The 19,022-nt window shown below is 40.4% G+C and overlaps 1 protein-coding gene across 5 annotated transcripts in view; it reads right to left on the reverse strand.

Annotated features, from left to right (window-relative positions):
- Positions 1 to 594: 594 nt before the first annotated feature.
- Positions 595 to 19,022, reverse strand: part of LOC137434149 (dehydrogenase/reductase SDR family member 4) — a 106,004-nt gene continuing 87,576 nt past the window's right edge. For 3 of the 5 annotated variants that reach the window (XM_078785744.1, XM_078785742.1, XM_078785743.1), the window contains one exon: positions 17,013 to 17,345. In XM_078785744.1, coding sequence (XP_078641870.1) covers positions 17,084 to 17,345 — 262 coding nt within the window. In that variant the 3' untranslated portion in view covers positions 17,013 to 17,083. Of the gene's footprint in view, positions 1,760 to 17,012; positions 17,346 to 19,022 lie in introns of those variants that run through there. The other 2 variants (XM_068126860.2, XM_068126862.2) reach the window with 1 other exon arrangement.

The following is a 19,022-nucleotide window of genomic DNA, read 5'->3' on the forward strand; positions in this document are numbered from 1 at the left end:
TCTCAACAGTTGCTTCAACTATATAAAGGATTGATTCGTCCTTGTATAGAGTACTGCTCTCACATCTGGGGAGGTTCTGGCTCCACACACTTACTGGACAGAATTGAATCCAAAGTAATCCGACTTATCAACTCTCCAAATCTGGCCTCAAAACTCGACACACTCGAATTACATCACAAAGTTGGCTCTCTTTCTCTTTTCTACAGATATTACTTCGGTTTCTGCTCCCAAGAACCTGCTGCTTGTGTATATCCGTCATTAGCAAGACCACAGAATACTCAACAAGCCACTACATCTCATGATTATTGTGTGGCTATTGGCAACTCAAGGTTGGGCCGTTATGATGTTTGTTTCTTCCCCTCCACTGCCAAACTATGGAACTCTTTACCTTCACATATCTTTCCAAACACTTATGACCTTCCCCTTTTCAAAAAGCAGATTTTTTTACTTCCTCAAAAACTCAGACTCTTCTCTCTTTCTTCACTTTTCTATCAATGCAGCTCTTTTATTTGGCCTGGCCTCGATGAGGACAATATAGTCCATGACTGGAACCTTCAACATAAATATAAAAAAATGTCACACCACCCTCCCAAATGTTGATCGACTTTTGCTTATTTATTTTTCATTTATTTACACTTGCATATCCAACTTTGCACGATAGAATTTTCATTTTATTCAATCATACTGATTTTTAGTGCTCAAAAATGCTCCACATTCCATTAAAGCCCTGGAAGAAGACAGGTATACAGCAACAGATGAAATACGCACGATTAACCTCATGCGTAAAAGTTCATAATCCCACCACAAGAAAAACTAGAAACAAGAAAAACAATCGAAGATTTCATACCTCCACCTGGACTTGTTTCGCGTGGTTTTATGGTACGTATTCTATAGGCGTAGTCACATTCTAATTGTACCGTACATACTTCATAGACATATTCGCATTCTAATTGTACATACTTTATAGAGGTACTTGGATGAAATAAGATAACATGCAAAAATTATCGTCTACGTTGGCAAATGATGTGCGGACAAACAGACAAACAAGTAAATGGAGCCAAATGCAATACTCACTCATCTGGCGAGAATAATAATAATAATAAAAACAATCAACCACAGCTTTTGCCATGAGAATATGGTGCTAATTTTATTATCTGTAAATATTTCGGTAAAATCTACTTAATTATTTTATTAACCTCTACGATGACATCAGCACTACTTTTCGGTTGTGAGGTTGAAGCACCACAGGTTGTGTTCCTCTGTAAAAAATATATCTGTTGGTTGTGCCTCTGTAAAAAAAGGTTGCGCCTCTGTAAAAGTATATTTAGCCCAAAACATGGACCACGTTTTCCGATAAATTGTAACTTTATGAGTAAATCATCCAAATTGTGCATCACAAAAACACTTCAAATAGAGAAATCTACAAACTTTAGGTCAAGATTTCATCCAAAGTTAAGTTTATAAATTTTTTAACCATTGAGTGCCCGAGTATATAAACCATACCCCAAGTTATGTTATGTTATACACCTCTTCATCCAATTTAATTGCTTTGTATTAAAATGCATTTGCCAACTCGAGATAATTACACTATTTGCGTATTTTACTCTTGCAGAGCAAGCCAGAGCCAACAACTTGTATTTCATATTATAAACGGGAAAATAATCCACCAGCCACTACGACAGATTCCCCTGTGATGTAAGAAGCATCCGGTGAGCAGAGAAAGGATACAATGCCGGCACACTCGTCGGGCTCTCCCATCCTGAAAGAACCAGAAAAATGGATCAGTCCCATCTATATTCCATCAAAAGGAGTTCAAATTGAATGCAAATAAATAATCATTACATGAACGGGGATTTCTAACGCAAGAATTATACAGCAAGCAAAATATAACAACACTTTGCTTCTTAATAGTTACGGCATTGATAAATTACTTCCACCTTCCTACAAATAAATATCTACTTGGACGCGCTGAAAGTACTAACTTTATCGACTCATGTGGACAAAATCTCAATTTAAGTAATGAGTATTTTGGCTGTGTAAAATGCTGGCTGGATATATATATATATATATATATTATACATATATATATATATATATATATATATATATATATATATATATATATATATATATATATATATATACATATATATATATATATACATATATATATATATACATATATATATATATATACATATATATATATATACATATATATATATACATATATATATATATACATATATATATATATACATATATATATATACATATATATATATACATATATATATATATATACATATATATATATATATACATATATATATATATACATATATATATATATACATATATATATATATACATATATATATATACATATATATATATACATATATATATATATACATATATATATATATACATATATATATATATACATATATATATATATACATATATATATATACATATATATATATATATATATATATATATATATATATATATATATATATATATATATATATATATGTATATATGTATATGTCGAGATCATGCCTTAGGTTGTGTCTTATCTAATTGTGGTTTGCATTTAATAATGGTTGCTTTGTGAAAAGGATTAAGCTTACTATGTTCCCTCTTGCTTTTGAACTATGCTTTATTGTCCAACTGTGCCAAGGAATGTAGAAAGATAGTGAAACTGCTTGCTCTGTTAGACCCCCCTCGTGAAAACGCGTCTGTCTGTCCTTGACCAAAGGCCAGCATGAAAGATAAGTTTTGAGAATGTCACAGTGCTCTTTCTCCCGCATCTTTCCCTTTGCTCATGCCAAAGAAGATAGGGTCTCGGTGGGAGATGTCTAGCCCGTTTTTCTTTGTCCGCGCTCATTTTTCAGCGGAGATTTTTTATATAATTTTGTGTATATAAAGAAACTCTGGGTTGCCAATTTTCTAGGAGTGTATGGAGCCATGCTGTTCAATTGTGAATGGTATGACTCTTACACCCTCCACAGCGCTGTGATATTGGTTCATCATTAAATCTTGTTATCCCAGGAGCTCAAGGTGTGGAACATGGTTCTATTCTCATCAGGATGGTGTCAGAAGTGGGATCCGACTCTGAGCGATATTTGGGAGGCAGATCCTGTGGAGACTCAGCGGAGAGGCTGGCCAGCACTGATTTGATTAACGTGAGCTTTCATACTGAGGGGTCTTTCCAAATTGAGCTCCGTTCACTCACCTAGGCTGTCTGTCTCCCATTTCGTCTTTCCGTGCTTGGATCACGAACAAATTGGAATCTGGTGTGTAAGTACAGGCCTATTTGGCTCGGGTAACAAGTTGTCTTTTTATTTTTCTTTTTATTTTTGTATACAAGATCGAGGCTCGTGAAAGAGCGAACATTAATCACACAGAAAGACAAACCGACACATAAAACATATAACATCGGGAGCGGTAGACAAGATGGGGAGAGAGGGGGAAGGACACAAACACAACATTTGAGAGCAGGGACCGAGAGACATGGAGACATCGAGAGATCTGAGAGAGGGCGAGGGCTTTGGGGGGGGGGGGCATGGGAAGGGGGCGGTGGGAGAGGTATAAAACATATGGACACTGCCAGGACTTCCAGGAAAGAAGTTGGAATTTCAAACAAGGTGGATCTGGGGTGAATTAGCGTGGGTAGAAAAGATCAAGGTTTTGGATGGGGGAAGATAAGAGATGGTGGTGAACAGCTGTTTTAAATACCTGGAGGGAGGAGTGGGATTGAAGGGAGTGAGGGAGTTTGTTCCAGAGGCGGGAGAAAAGAGGAATGAAAGAGTGAAGGTGAGCAGAGAGCCGAGATTTCGGCAGTTTAACCATCAGAGGGTTGCTGGCAGATCTTGTGCGACCTGTAGGAATATTTGGGGGACAGAGCACAGAGAGAGCTGGGGGTGCAAGGCCGGAGAGGAGTCGGTAGAAGACAGAAAGACCACCTACCTGCCTGCGGTGAGTGAGTGAAAGGCCCTCAGAGATAGCTTCATCGCGGGAGATTCCAATAATTCTGAAAGCTTTGGTTTCAACAGCGTGAAGCCGAGCTAGGTGTGAGGCAGGAGCACCGGCCCATAGGGGAGAACAGTATTCCATTGAGCTGCAGATGAAAGCCTTGTATGTGGTGAGGAGCTCAGGTGTGCAGAGGAAGGACTTCGCACGACGGAGGATGCCCAGTCGGCGACTGGCTTTGGAGGCCAGCTTGGAAATGTAGTTTTCCCAAGAAAGATCATGGCAGATAGTGAGACCCAAAATCTTGAGCGACAGAACTTCTTGGAGAGGATTGTTGAGAAAGTAGATGGGAGGGTTGTCCAGTCGATATTTTCGGAGAGACATAGTAAGAGTGTGAGATTTGTCAGGATTGAAAGACATGTTCCACTTGTTTGACCAGTCTGTGATTTTGTCCAGGTCTTCAGAGAGTGAGGAGGCAGCAGACTGCCGATCTGAGGGAAGAGGAATGGAGCGGCAGAGAGTGGAGTCATCAGCAAAGAGATAGAGAGGATTTTCGAGAGAGTCAGAGAGATCATTGATGAAGACCAGAAAAAGCACGGGGCCCAGAACACTGCCTTGGGGAACTCCAGCCTGAACAGGAAGAGGAGATGAGAGAAACCCATTCAGGGCCACACGTTGACGACGACTAGAGAGGAAGTCCGCCAGCCATGCGTGGAGATTTCCATGGATACCAAAGGAGGAGAGTTTGGTGAGCAGAGCGGGGTGCCAGACCGTGTCGAAGGCGCGTGATATGTCGAGGGAGACAGCTCTAATTTCCTCTTTGGCATTGAGGACCTCCATCCATTGTTGAGACAGCAGAAGCAGCATGTCCAGAGTAGAGTGACCTGGTCTGAAACCAAATTGATGATCAGAGATCAAGCCATTGGAGAAGAGGAAAGATTTCATATCCGAAGCAATGATGGATTCCATGACTTTGCTGATAATTGGGAGAAGGCTGATTGGTCTGTAGTTGCTACGATCTGTTTTTGCACCTTTTTTGTGCAAAGCGGTGATGTTGGCTGATTTCCAAGCAGATGGCAGTTGACCTTGAGCAAAAGAGAGGGTGAAGAGAACAGAGAGAGGGTGAGATAGAGCAGCAGAGCAGGATTTTAGGACCCGTGGGCTGATGCCGTCGGGTCCAGTTGCAGAATCAGAGTCGAGGGTTGACAGAAACTTTTCCACCTTGTCAGGAGGAAAGGACACAGAGTCCAGGAGCAGCAGGGTACGACTGGGTATGGTGGGTACAGAGAGGGATGGGTTTGGGACACAAGATTTAGAGGCAAACACAGAGTTGAGGCATTCAGCTTTTTCACGTGCGGAGTCAGCTGTGTAGCCGTTTGAGGTAAGGGAGGGGATGGAGGGGGAACAAACACCAGAAACGGATTTGACCAGACGCCACCAGGATTTGGAAGAGGGAGACAGATAAGAGAGTTCGGTCTTGAGAACGGAGAGATATTGTTTCCTGGCTCTCCTGAGGGTGGACACACACTTGTTTCGGGCTTTGTGAAAGGAAATGAGATTTCCTTCCGTTGGATTTGCTTTCCAGGAGACGAAGGCAAGTTGTTTCTGGGCAACAGCCTCACCACAAGATTCCGTGTACCATGGATGGGAGGAAGGGTATGACAACTGAAGACGAGATGGGATAAATCTGTGCATGAGAGAGAGCAATTTACTTTGGAAGAATTCCCAGGATGAGTTGATGTCAGAGGTGGTAGAGATGGGAGACCAGTCCAGATGATTGATGGCTGCTTGAAGACCGTGCCAGTTGGCCTGAGTGAAATGCCAGACTCGTCGACGCTGAGCAGGCTCCCTGAGGATGGTCAGAGAGATGTCCACTTTAACAAGGACATGATCAGATGATCCGATCGGAGCAGAAGAAGAGCAGCAGACATTTTCAGGGAAGTTAGTCATAACCAAGTCCAGAAGAGAAGATGTTCCGTTGACTGAGATCCGGGTCGGGAAATTGACAGATTGTGTCAGTCCCAGTGAGTCGCAGAAGTCCTTTGCTGAGGAGCCATGGCTGGTGAGAGAGGTACTGTGGAAGTGTAACTCAGTGTAACTTATTGATTGGCACTGGTAACTCATTGATTAAGACTGGTAACGAAGCAGATAGACGATTTCGTAAATGAATGCCAAGAATGTGCATGAACATGGTAATCTCTTGTCCACCTGGTCACAGCCCCAGGCTGGAGCACCCCCCTATTGTTTGGTAAATGGAACTCGCAGCAGGAGGGGAGCGAGCTGGTGCCAGTGGGGCGAGCATGCATGACCTCGGGGCATTTGCGGAGAAGGGATTAGCGCGACAAGGCCCATATAAACCAGAGCAAACTATGAGTCAGGAGACTTGTCACCAGAAGCTCTGACCTACGGAACGGAACGGAACCCTGTGAACAGCGCTGAGAGAGGACCGGCCGAAGAAGAAGAACCAACGACTTGAATTAACAATCCGTTTAGCTATTGTAGTCTTTATTGAATTGAAACAAGTGACTTACCAAATGATAATAAATCCTTACTTTATAAAGCTGTTTCGGTCATATTGGAGTCTCCTGAGTCTTAACACATTCTCCAACAACTTGGTGGCTACCGTACGTGGATCAAGTGGACATCGACAAGGTCGCCAAGGTAAGCATGGCTTCTTGTGGATTGACCATTATGATATACGAACCTGTGTATAGTTATTTTGTATGTACAGTATATGGAGAAAGTGGTGTTTTGGCTTCTCCACGCACTATTGGTGCAGGAGAGCCCTCAGAAGGAAGATATAGATGAGACCTTTTGGCTCCGGTGATGTGCTCGCGACACAGAGATCCATTTGAGTTGGTCTAGGGTGCTGGGTAGTGGATCACAAAGAACCATTGCTGAGCTGGTACTCCCGGGTGCTGTGGCTACTACCCAAAGAACCATTTTTTGTATGATTAAGATGTAACGATTTTAACGATCGTCCGAGGTAACGTCCTACAAAATGTCTGCTTGTTCTTTTTCCTTTGAGTCGTAACTCATTTACAAAAGCGGAAGTTAGTACGCCGGGGAATGATCGAGGTCCTTGATGGCAAATCAGGAATAGTGAATAAGCGGACAAAGTCACGGATGGAACGTTTTAAACGATTGTAGCTATTATTCGTGTTTTTCTCATGATTTCTGTAAAATACGTATTTTTCCTGCGCTGCGTAATTCTTCTGACACGCGCCACTGATGTGCGCGAAGCGAACGAATGTCTGTCTGCATTCGCCTGTGTGATTGAGACTGCGTCTTTGCGAAGATTAGTGCATAGTCACGCGAATACGCTGGTTATTAAGGGCCTTGCTGTGAACTGGGAGCGGATGGCCCGTGAGTGCACCATGAGACCATCTGCTTCCAAGTCGTGTAAGGCCGGTACACTCGTTTACACACCCGTACACGTGTAAAGTAGTTTACACTTGTTTTTTTTTGTTGTTTTTTTTGCACTTGCTCAAAGCACGCGACTTGCTCGGCGTGCGACAGGGAGCCGGGAAATGGAGTTATATTTATATATATATATTTTTTACCTCATTCCAATTTATGGTATTGCGACAAAACGGCTTATATCTTTGGAACGACTGGTCGGATTTAGACAAATTAAACGGAATTGTGTAGGACGAAAGCCGTGGGTCCAAAGTAAGAAAGAAAGAGAAAAAAAAAAAAAAAAAAAGGGTGGAGGAGAGGAAAAATTTTTTTTTTTTCAGTTTTCCCACCATGTCTAAAACTCGTTTGATTACAATATAAATTAATGACAGACAACGCCATCTCATGCCGGTCCAGAATTATTGTGAAAGATGGCGATTGGATGAAAATTGCATACCGACACGCCCTCACTGTCCCTCATGTCCATTTCGGCTACCTGTCTCTTGCTCCCGCTCCTTCTCCCTCCCTCCCTCTAGTTCCCATTGGCGGACGTTTTGCGAGAAGCAAAGCGTTTTGCAGGAAGCTTCCAGGAAGCTTCCAGGAAGCAAAGCCAGGGCTGTTGCTTTTTCGTGTTTTTCCTCTGCTCCCTGTGCTTGATATTTAAATCCCATTCGAATGTCAAGTAAATCGGATGGAAATTGAGGATTTTGAACTTGCTGTTGGAACTTGTTGTTGGAACGTTTTGGGAACATTTAAATGTTGGGTTTTGCTGACGTTTCCACAACGTCGCCACAACGTTTCACTTTCGTTGTTGCAACGTTTTGCTCCAACGTTTTGGGGAACATTTAAATGTTGGGTTTTGCTGACGTTTCCACAACGTCGCCACAACGTTTCACTTTCGTTGTTGCAACGTTTTGCTCCAACGTTTTGGGAACATTCAAATGTTGGGTTTTGCTAACGTTTCCACAACGTCGCCACAACGTTTCACTTTCGTTGTTGCAACGTTTTGCTCCAACGTTTTGGGAACATTTAAATGTTGGGTTTTGCTAACGTTTCCACAACGTCGCCACAACGTTTCACTTTCGTTGTTGCGACGTTTTGCTCCAACGTTTTGGGGACACTCAAATGTTAAGTAAATCGGATAAGAATTCACGAGTTATTTAATTATTAGCGATTAATGAAGTACTTATTTAATTAATAACATTTCTTATTACATTACAGTAATTACATTACAGTAATTACCTGAGGTAATTACAGTAATTACAGTTCCGGTAATTACAGTAATTACAGTAATCATTACAGTAATTGCAGTAATCTTATTACAGTAATTACATTACATTAACTCAGGCACCTTTTGAGTAAGGAAGCTGATATTTGGACATCACACTGACCAAGTGATGTGGCTGTCAAGGAAAATTTTGATTTATTGATTAATCATTTAATAAATTAACTCGTTGATTTATAAATGACTTATTTAATTACAATTCCTCAGAGATACATCTTCGGATGAGATACTTGCAGATTGGTTATGCTATGAGCCAATTGATTAAGGAAAATATTTTGTGATGGCCATATTGGCAATTTCGTGGCCATATTCGTGGCAACTCAGTTAGTGCCACTGCACCTTTAAAATGCATCCCTGCGTTCATTTTTCGATCGATTGAGTTGAAATTTTGAACAATCGGATCTGGACTGTCGTTGTTAACGACTCTAGCATGCACCCGTCCAATCAGGATGGAGCGGTATGGTCCCCGGATCATCACTGCTCGCAGTTTTAATTAGTTTTACTTTTTCTCTTGGTCATATAATTTTGAAGACATGCATGTCATGATATAGGAAATGTTTGTTCTGTTGAACGGAATAAATGTTGTTTATTTGTGTGGGTGTGTATTTTTGTGTATTCTGGATATATTTTCACGACTAATTCCAGTTAACATCCTGAAAAATTTCCTCGTTTTCTGGCCGAGTCGAAATTGCGTTGAGTTCCTATGGCATGCGCCATTAAAAGCGCTGTGTAATGGTTGAGCTCCCTTTATTTCGTTTTGGTCATGCGGATGAGCAGACAAAGTGACGAATGCTGCGGCTGGAGCAGTAGAAGCGATGTTTTTAATTGAAACGATGTAATGAGTAATTAAAAGTGGGAGGGGGCAACACCACGCATACCTCTTTTAAGGTGTGTATAAACCCTGGAATAAACGTGGGAGGGGGCAACACCACGCATACCTCTTTTAAGGTGTGTATAAACCCTGGAATATTTCAGCAATCAATACAATGCTGAAACTATGTAAGTTAAGATAATGAGTAATTTAATGAGTAATTTAATGAGTAATTTAATAAGTAAGTTAATGAGTAATTTAATGAGTAATTTAATGAGTAATTTAATGAGTAATTTAATGAGTAATTTAATAAGTAATTTAATAAGTAATTTAATGAGTAATTTAATAAGTAATTTAATGAGTAATTTAATAAGTAATTTAATGAGTAATTTAATGAGTAATTTAATAAGTAATTTAATGAGTAATTTAATAAGTAATTTAATGAGTAATTTAATGAGTAATTTAATGAGTAATTTAATAAGTAATTTAATGAGTAATTTAATAAGTAATTTAATGAGTAATTTAATAAGTAATTTAATGAGTAATTTAATGAGTAATTTAATGAGTAATTTAATGAGTAATTTAATGAGTAATCTAATGAGGAATTTAATGAGGAATTAAAAGTGGGAGGGGGCAACACCACGCATACCTCTTTTAAGGTGTGTATAAACCCTGGAATAAACGTGGGAGGGGGCAACACCACGCATACCTCTTTTAAGGTGTGTATAAACCCTGGAATATTTCAGCAATCGATACAATGCTGAAATGATGTAATTTACTGTGTAAGATGGTCGACCTTGGGTTTGTTTGGGTTTTGTTGTTTATTTTTGTGGGTGTGTATTTTTGTATATTTTGGATATATTTTCACGACTAATTCCAGTTAACATCCTGCAAAATTTGCTCGTTTTCTGGCCGAGTCGAAATTGCGTTGAGTTCCTATGGCATGCGCCATTAAAAGCGCTCTGTAATGGTTGAGCTCCCTTTATTTCGTTTTGGTCATGCGGATGAGCAGACAAAATGACGAATGCTGCGGCTGGAGCAGTGGAAGCGATTTTTTAATTGTTCAATGATTATTCGATATTGTTATGACTTATTGTCAATAGGTATACTAAGTGGCCATGAGGTAGCCTGTTGCTATGTACAGTTTTATTCTATTGTTGATTATACCACATAGCTGTGGTGATAAAGGAAATATTCGTTTTAAATAGATGATTATGATAGGACCATGACTATAAAATCATGATGATTATTATGAATGATATCATAGGGTTCAAATGCAGAATGATTGCATGAACTTGGGAAAGAACTTTCAAGCCCTATGGGATAAATTGGGTGTTACAAGCGATGGAGTTTCAAAATTTAGCATGATTGAAGGAATTTTACAGTCTTATTTCAGGAGTTTTACGAAATTTATATTGCCAAGAGATTTGGGTACTATTAAAAGAAAAATGATGAGATATTTTTCCCAAAGAACTTTAATATCTGCCATCCATTTTGGCAGTCTCACGAATGAAGGATGAGTTGCCTTTAGTGGTTGCAAAGAAAATTTGTGGAGACCAGGCAAAATGGGGAAATATGTCAGATATGACCCTAGGACAGGACGGTGATTCATCAATTGACATGAGGTATGAACCAGAGGTGACGACCGATGAGATTCGATCTCAGTCAATGGATGGACCTGTCCTGACATCATTGGGGAAAGGGCTTATGCAAGGAGTCATCCAAAATGATTAATTTGATTTATTGATGAATATTGATGAATTAATTGAAATTGAATAATTGATTGAATTGTTGATTGATTGAATCTAATTGATTGAATTTAATTGAATAAATTTAACTAGATAAATTGAATTGAATAAATTAAATTGAATATATTGATCGTTTGATTGATGAAAATGCGGTCTCAAGAAAGAAGCTTTAATATCTTTGTGAGATATTATCAATGTGAAGACAACCTTGGAAAATTGAGCAAGGTGGTGAGTTTATATATAGATATATATGTGCGGTTACCATTGTATGATTTCCCCTTCAACAGAGCGGACACCTGAGGATTCACCCATTTCATACTGACCCTCTGGCTCATCGGCAAATACTGATCTGTGAGATTGGATTGTGCAAAAGCCACAGGTGAGAGAGATTCTATGGAAATCACCGTTTGAACAGGTGGAGAGATCCTTCCTGGAGGTACGAGAGAAGCTTTAGAGGAACAAACTACAACACATCTAACGCTACTTTGATAAAAGGCAAAATGGGAAATGGAGCCTGCAAGAATACACAAGGACAACCAGAGATTCCACAAAAAGGTACTTGTACACATCATATGTACGACCGTTATGGTGCCGAAGCTATAAGACAGGTCGAGAATTGGTATTTGTGGACAAAGGGACATGATGAGGAGTTTCCAAGAGATGGTACATTTGAGCGAAGTCGATTGGAAAGATTGGAACAAAGATTGAAAGCCAGGAAGAGACAGAATCTAACGGTAGACTGGCTTGCATTCCATCTTTGGGATGGTGAATCCAGACAACGGGAACAGCAAGAACGGATAACGGATCTAGAACTTAAAATAAAAAGGATACAGGATACAGTGGAGGAGACAAATGCACAACTGCCCTCGAAATTAGGAATGAAAGGGACAGTTGTCCCATCTGATTTCCAGTTGTCTCACCAAAAAGGACGGTACAGAGAATTTTTTCGTGTTTCGGGAGATAACGAGAGATTGCAGTGGCAACTCAGGGATGTAGAGATGCAGCCCAGCAATACAAGTGCACAGGTGCACAGACCAGGCAACGACAGAAACCGGTGTTTCAAGTGTGGACGGATGGGACATTGGAAAAGAGGATGTCCGTATACCAAAAGGAAGACAAGTTCATAGGGTAAACTAAGATCAAGGGTACCAGTGCTGACCGATACCTCAGACAATGATTAGGCCTTCATTGCGGCAAATCCCAAATGACGATTGACCTCAACAGATTAGATTACTGGACAAACATGAATAACTGTCGATGATTCTTGTGTCTGAAAAGGTTTTCGGAGCAAGAATTATTCATTTTTTCTTTTGCTTGTAAGCAAATTAGTAATTAATTGATCAAATGCCGAAATTGGATCTTTAATGTTGGGCACAAAATTTTAAATTTACAAAGTTGGAACAATTGCTTTGCAAATTTTTGAAACCAACTGACAAGAGTCACATGATGATCAGGTGGGAATTTCGGACTAGTGTTCCACATGATTGATAGGTCAGTGGTCGACTGACATGCAAATGGGTGTGTAGTCAAATTTGGATAAATTATGGTGGGAACTGAAAGGGTAATTTCAATGTGACATCATAGGGGTTTTCTAAAAATAAACTTTTTGGTCCATTTGTGTATTAGCGCTTATAAAATTGAAGGACAAATTTTGAGAAATTGAAATAAAGTTGACACCCATCCGGATCTGTAAATAAGGGTTCCAACGCAAACAAATACGCATAATGCACGTGTGTGTGGGTATTTTGTGTGTCAATGTTAGTGTTTTTGTGTATCAATCTTACAAGACTGTTGACACCGACAGTGTGCCTTGTCTGGAAAATAGATAGTTCCATGGGGATGGGATCGCATATCGAGAGAATTCGTAAAAAAGAAAAAAAAGAAATATAATTTGATTATGAAAATTATCACTTTTGTCATGAGAGATGGAGAATAAAGATTTGATTTGCTGAGTTATGAGCAGCTATTCATTAATAGTAAAATTGGGAGTAATCTTGGGATTCCATTGTGATCGAATTTATATGAGAATCAAAGCTATTTATGGATATGAGCTTCATAAAAATGTGGGAGTACAAAATTAGCCAAATTTTGGAGAGGTCTTACACTGACTTCCCAGAGTACTCTGCTCATGGATTTTTATATATATAAACTTGAATTTTATCAGCATATAAATTGTGCTGTATGTATGGATGTGTTTTAGGCATAGATGATATGGGAAAATAGTAAAGAAAATTTTGCTGGTTTGAACTATTGTGGGTTTTCAGTTCTGGAGTTCAAACAAAGTCACTGGTTAACAGATGAGAAAGGATAGTAAATAAATTATTCGATGCTGGGCAAATTAAGTACGATATTACTAAGACTTATGAGAGCTATTGTTCTTCCTTACAGCAGTGGAAAATTATTGAAAAAAATTTGATCCAACATAATGAATCTATAAAAGAATGTGATAGGGATAATATCCTCAATTTGTACTAATTATTTGATTGTGGGTAAAGGAATTAATTAATCGTAGTGGATTGTTAACAGCAGCCTGAAAATGTCCTGAGAGTGTGCATCCATGTAATCAGAAATCCCAGATTTGTTTTTACAAACAACATTTTGGTAGAGGTCTTGTGTGGACGAACACTTCCTTGGTAGATAAAAAACGGTACTGCATGCTGGCAGCCACTTTTGCGGCCAGTTAGGCCAAACAAATTGAGAGGAAATTGTAGTTAAATACGTAAGTTACACATGGCTATTTGAAAAAAGGAAATTTGTTGAGATGGGAAACATTTTTCGAAGGGTTATTAAAGTGTTATAATATGACATGTGGCAAGGCAAACTATTGGATGGGAAAATTAGATCTGGCTATAGAATAAATTTATTGACCCCTTGAAGTTAATTCTTCGAATCATTGTTTCACTGGCATTTTTTTTTCAAATTGGAAATAGTTTGGTAGAGCTTTGGTTAAAACCTTTGGTTGCGGTATCTTGGAATGAAATGATAAACCATAGGAGATTGATAAGAATAGAAACAAATATGGACCCAAAATAGAAAGTTGGATTCATGCCTCTCATTGCAAGCAAGCACATGGGGCTAAGGTGGACGATCCCACAGAAAATGAGGCTGCACCTAGCAGCCCAGCAGAACATTCAGTGGCAGATAAATGATAGTCGTGATTTACAGTCATTTGAATTACATTTTAACACCCCTTGCATTGATAAACATTACATTTTCAACATGTGATATTCCTACTTGGGATAGTGACATTTATTTGCCTACATGACATACAATTACCTGCTGATATTAATACAACATGAGTGAAAAATGTATCACAACTACACTCATGATCAGGGGATTGAGTTCAACCCCGGGAGATAGGGGGATCAGGGTAAGACAAATAATCTGATTTATGTTACATATTAAGGGATTTTCTTTATTTACCTTTTAGGAAGCTTGTTAGTTTGGTATATAATGTTGAATGTCATCGACATATAATTATGTCATAGGTATGAATATATACAAGGAGTAGCAGACTTGTTTGTTGGTTTAGTAGTTATATTGGCAATTGTTTTAGTGGTGGCTTGCTTGAAAGCCTTAGTGACGGTGTGTCTGAATAAGGCAACCAACAACACGATGATAACGCATGAAGTGACAAATGAGGAAAGAAATGTGGAACCAGAAAAGGAAGACTTTTATGGCGACATAAATACTGAGATAAAAAGATTAAATCAAGTGATGTTGCAAATGAATACAGTAGAATTAAGATAATGGCATAACGACAATGTTATGAGTTGTGTCAATTACAATATCAGTGAACTCATATCACCACGAGTGACACACTGTTAGGGAAAAAAAAAAAAAAAAAAAAGGAAAAAGAAAAGTGGAGAGGAATTATGGTAATAATACATTATGCTTAATTTGTTGGTTTGGGAAAATTGTTGTTGGGAATTAGATATTCCTGTTTGTGATTGTAATCATATACAATTTATTTTCTTAGAGTAGTGCTAAAATACCTGCACAAGTTAATTTTTGAACTATATTAACCTGAAAGCAATTGTGGATGCTATTCTTAGTTTAGTAGTGAAATACATACCTGATTGAATATTATTTGTGTGACGCATATAAATGAATATAACTTTTTGAATGTTGTAAGGGAAAACAACAAATTGTTGAATGTGAAACTGTCGGAAGATATACATGATTATGCTGATTTCATGGTAAGATGTACCCTATCTGATTCAGTGTGTGTGGAAAGCAGATTCAGATGTGACTGAGCATAAGGATAAGACGAGATCACATTTGAAGGGGGTGCTAACGGAATTGGGAAGACGTTCGAGAAAGAAAATTTGTGGCTAAAAAATGAAGTTAATCGTGGCATACACCCTCTTTCTCAAAGAATGATGAAGACATTCTGCCGGGTAACTTGGAGATGAATGCTTACCTTCACCAAGGAAATTTATGTGACCATTTGCCTGGATCACACTGCAACATATGAAAGAAAGGCGATCACTTACTCTTGTTCGAAGGCTTCGAACATTCATCACATCAGAAGTTGCAGGACAACGACATTTTACCTGCAACCTCTGTGAAATGCGGGGACATATGTTATTACTTCACCAACGTCCGGGGAACCAGCATGGAGCTGCAAAAAAACGGCTGTGCCCTTGTCACAACAGCTGTGCACGATTCTGCTGGTTGCTCCTGGTAAGGACCATGAATGACCTGAACACCATGGTCCCAACATCATTGTGGATGCATCCGGCATCCCTGTTCCACATCTTGCTGGCCAATCAACATTACACCAACACTTGCTGCCCACTCATAATGAGGGAGGAGGCAAGTCGACTACAACTGGGCGAAGGCCTTGTTCAAGGAATCATTATGGTTCACAGCAAGAGTGGCAAGAATGCTACATGGAGAGCAGGGTCAGTCTATGACTCCGCACCATTACCACAACAGCGAAATCCTACACGAAGTAGTGCAGGTGTTCATAAAGACAGAAGAAAATGTTTCATACCTGAATTCAAACACAAGTGATCAGCCCTTCCTTTCAAACAAAGTCAACATTTGTGTGGAGGCAAACGTTTTTGCCAGATGGTGCAGATGCTTTACAAAACTTGAAAATGAAGTGAAATTGTTGTTTCTTGGTGATGGTGAAGTGTTGTTTTGAAAAGATATTTGTGATGCAAATGCAATAGATTGAACAATATGGAAGGAGCCATGACCAACGAAATGTTTTGTGATTCTTGCAGGATGACGGTGTATGCCTAAGGGAATTTGATTACCAAAGTTATGATTATTTACTTATACTTGTAATGATGTGTACTTGTAGTGATTGATTGTTTACTTATATTGATGTTTAGATTAATGGTTAATATAAACAAAAACAAAAAGATGAGGGAATTGTGGAAGTGTAACTCAGTGTAACTTATTGATTGGCACTGGTAACTCATTGATTAAGACTGGTAACGAAGCAGATAGACGATTTCGTAAATGAATGCCAAGAATGTGCACGAACATGGTAATCTCTTGTCCACCTGGTCACAGCCCCAGGCTGGAGCACCCCCCTATTGTTTGGTAAATGGAACTCGCAGCAGGAGGGGAGCGAGCTGGTGCCAGTGGGGCGAGCATGCATGACCTCGGGGCATTTGCGGAGAAGGGATTAGCGTGACAAGGCCCATATAAACCAGAGCAAACTATGAGTCAGGAGACTTGTCACCAGAAGCTCTGACCTACGGAACGGAACGGAACCCTGTGAACAGCGCTGAGAGAGGACCGGCCGAAGAAGAAGAACCAACGACTTGAATTAACAATCCGTTTAGCTATTGTAGTCTTTATTGAATTGAAACAAGTGACTTACCAAATGATAATAAATCCTTACTTTATAAAGCTGTTTCGGTCATATTGGAGTCTCCTGAGTCTTAACACATTCTCCAACAGTACCCACACCCAGCCAACTGGCATGATGACAGTTGAAATCACCACATATGAGGAAGAGAGAGTTGGGATGAGTAGATAGAAGTTGGTCCATATCATCAGACAGCGAGATGTAGATGGAGTCATCACTGTTTGGTGGACGGTACAACACACATATGACCAAGAGGTGGGAGCGAAGGGGAAGCCGTAGCCAGAGGTATTCCTGGGGGTGAGGTGGAGAGAGTGCAGTGCAGGGCGAGTGAGGAAGAGAGTTTTTGATAAAGATAGCAACCCCGCCTCCAGGACGAGGCTCAGGTCTATCATACCGGAGGAGGGAGTAGCCCGGGAGAGATACTATGGAATCAGAGACATCATAAAGGAGGAAAGTTTCTGTTAAGCAGATCACGTCTGGTTTGACAGAAGCAACCTGTATGGAGAGATCAGTTAAGTTTGAACGAAGGCCCCGGATGTTTGAGGTCCATACCGTTAATGAAGAGGAAGGGGGAGCATCAGATACAGAACAGGGGGGAGGAGGGGTAGGGTAAGATGTGGAAGAGGTGGAAGAGGTAGGGAGAGCTGTTGAAGGTGTGTCAGAGATTTCAGAATAGCTCGGAGAAAGGGAAGGATGGGGTGGACAAAAGGTTTGATGGTGATTGGGTGAGCCACAATGAGGTGTTATTTGAGGAGGGGGAAGAGCGAGGCAGAAGGTTGGGGGAGATGGAGGTGAGAGTTTGAAGGGGGAAGAAGCGGGGAGGACGCTTTGAGGAGGGGGAGTGAGAGGGGGGAAATTGAGAAGCAATGAGGGTGGGGAGATTTGGAGGGGAGGGGTGAGGCAGGAGTCTAGGAGGGGAGGGGCGAGGGGGCGTCTTGGCGGGGAGGGGTGAGGGGGTAGTTTAGGAGGGAGGGGGCAAGGGGGGAGATTTGAAAGGGATGGGTGATGGGGAAGATTTGGAGGGGAGGGGTGATGGGGAAGATTTGGAGGGGAGGGGTTATGGGGAAGATTTGGAGGGGAGGGGTGAGATTGGATTTTTGAAAGTGTACGATTTATGGGAAACGAACATTTATTGCAAAATGAGTTTCTTGTGACCTTCGAGTTAAAAATACGTTTAAGGACGCTGGATGGAGGATGGAGTGCAGGAGAGTTTAGGGAATGTAGAAAAAAGGCACTACAGGAGATGGATATTTTTTTTGGGATGAATTGATTTGGTGAGCAAGTCGAAAGCAGCCTTTTAAAGAAGAAGAAGAAGTCCCTTCCTTGCGCCTTGTCTATTGATGAACCAAGAAATGGGGGTCAGTTAGCAAAAAGGGGGGACTTCTTGGTAAAGCCAAGAACTTCCCAGGCAGGGCAGTTTAGAGACAAGATGGAGTTGATGGGGTTGATAGTAACCAGAGAAAGTATTGGCTGCGTGCTAACGGAGGAAACCCAAGGAATATGGCCAGGATAAGTGTTAAGCTAAGTTAAGAAGAGAGAACCCCTTTAGGAAAGCCCTGGCATGGGTGATAAGTTAGACAAGTTAGAAGCGCTATACAAGCATTGACCACGAGTTAGCGCCGCGGGAGGACCGGATTAGGGAAATATCGGCGCGGTAAACTAAAAGGCAGGATTTTTCGGTGGATGGCCTCTGGGCGCTTCCTTGCGCCTTGTACGCATCACGAGCTGCTTCTTGCAAATGGGGGTCGTGCTGCCGTGCGCTGGGAGCGACCGCCTGGGCGCATGGACGGGAAAATGTTCCGTGCACGTTAATTAAATATCTTAAGGGAGATTAAGGTATGTCGGAGTAATACTCAATCTGAAGTAAACTAGAATGATTTGAGTTCTGGAGACGGAGTGCGTGTATTCGACGCATTCGGGTGGCCGAGTCAGGCGGAAAAAGGATTATAATGAGCCAGGTAAGAAAAT

Source organism: Myxine glutinosa, chromosome 10 (assembly GCF_964187855.1).
Source record: "Myxine glutinosa chromosome 10, kmMyxGlut1.1, whole genome shotgun sequence".
NCBI classification, from domain to species: Eukaryota; Metazoa; Chordata; class Myxini; order Myxiniformes; family Myxinidae; genus Myxine; species Myxine glutinosa.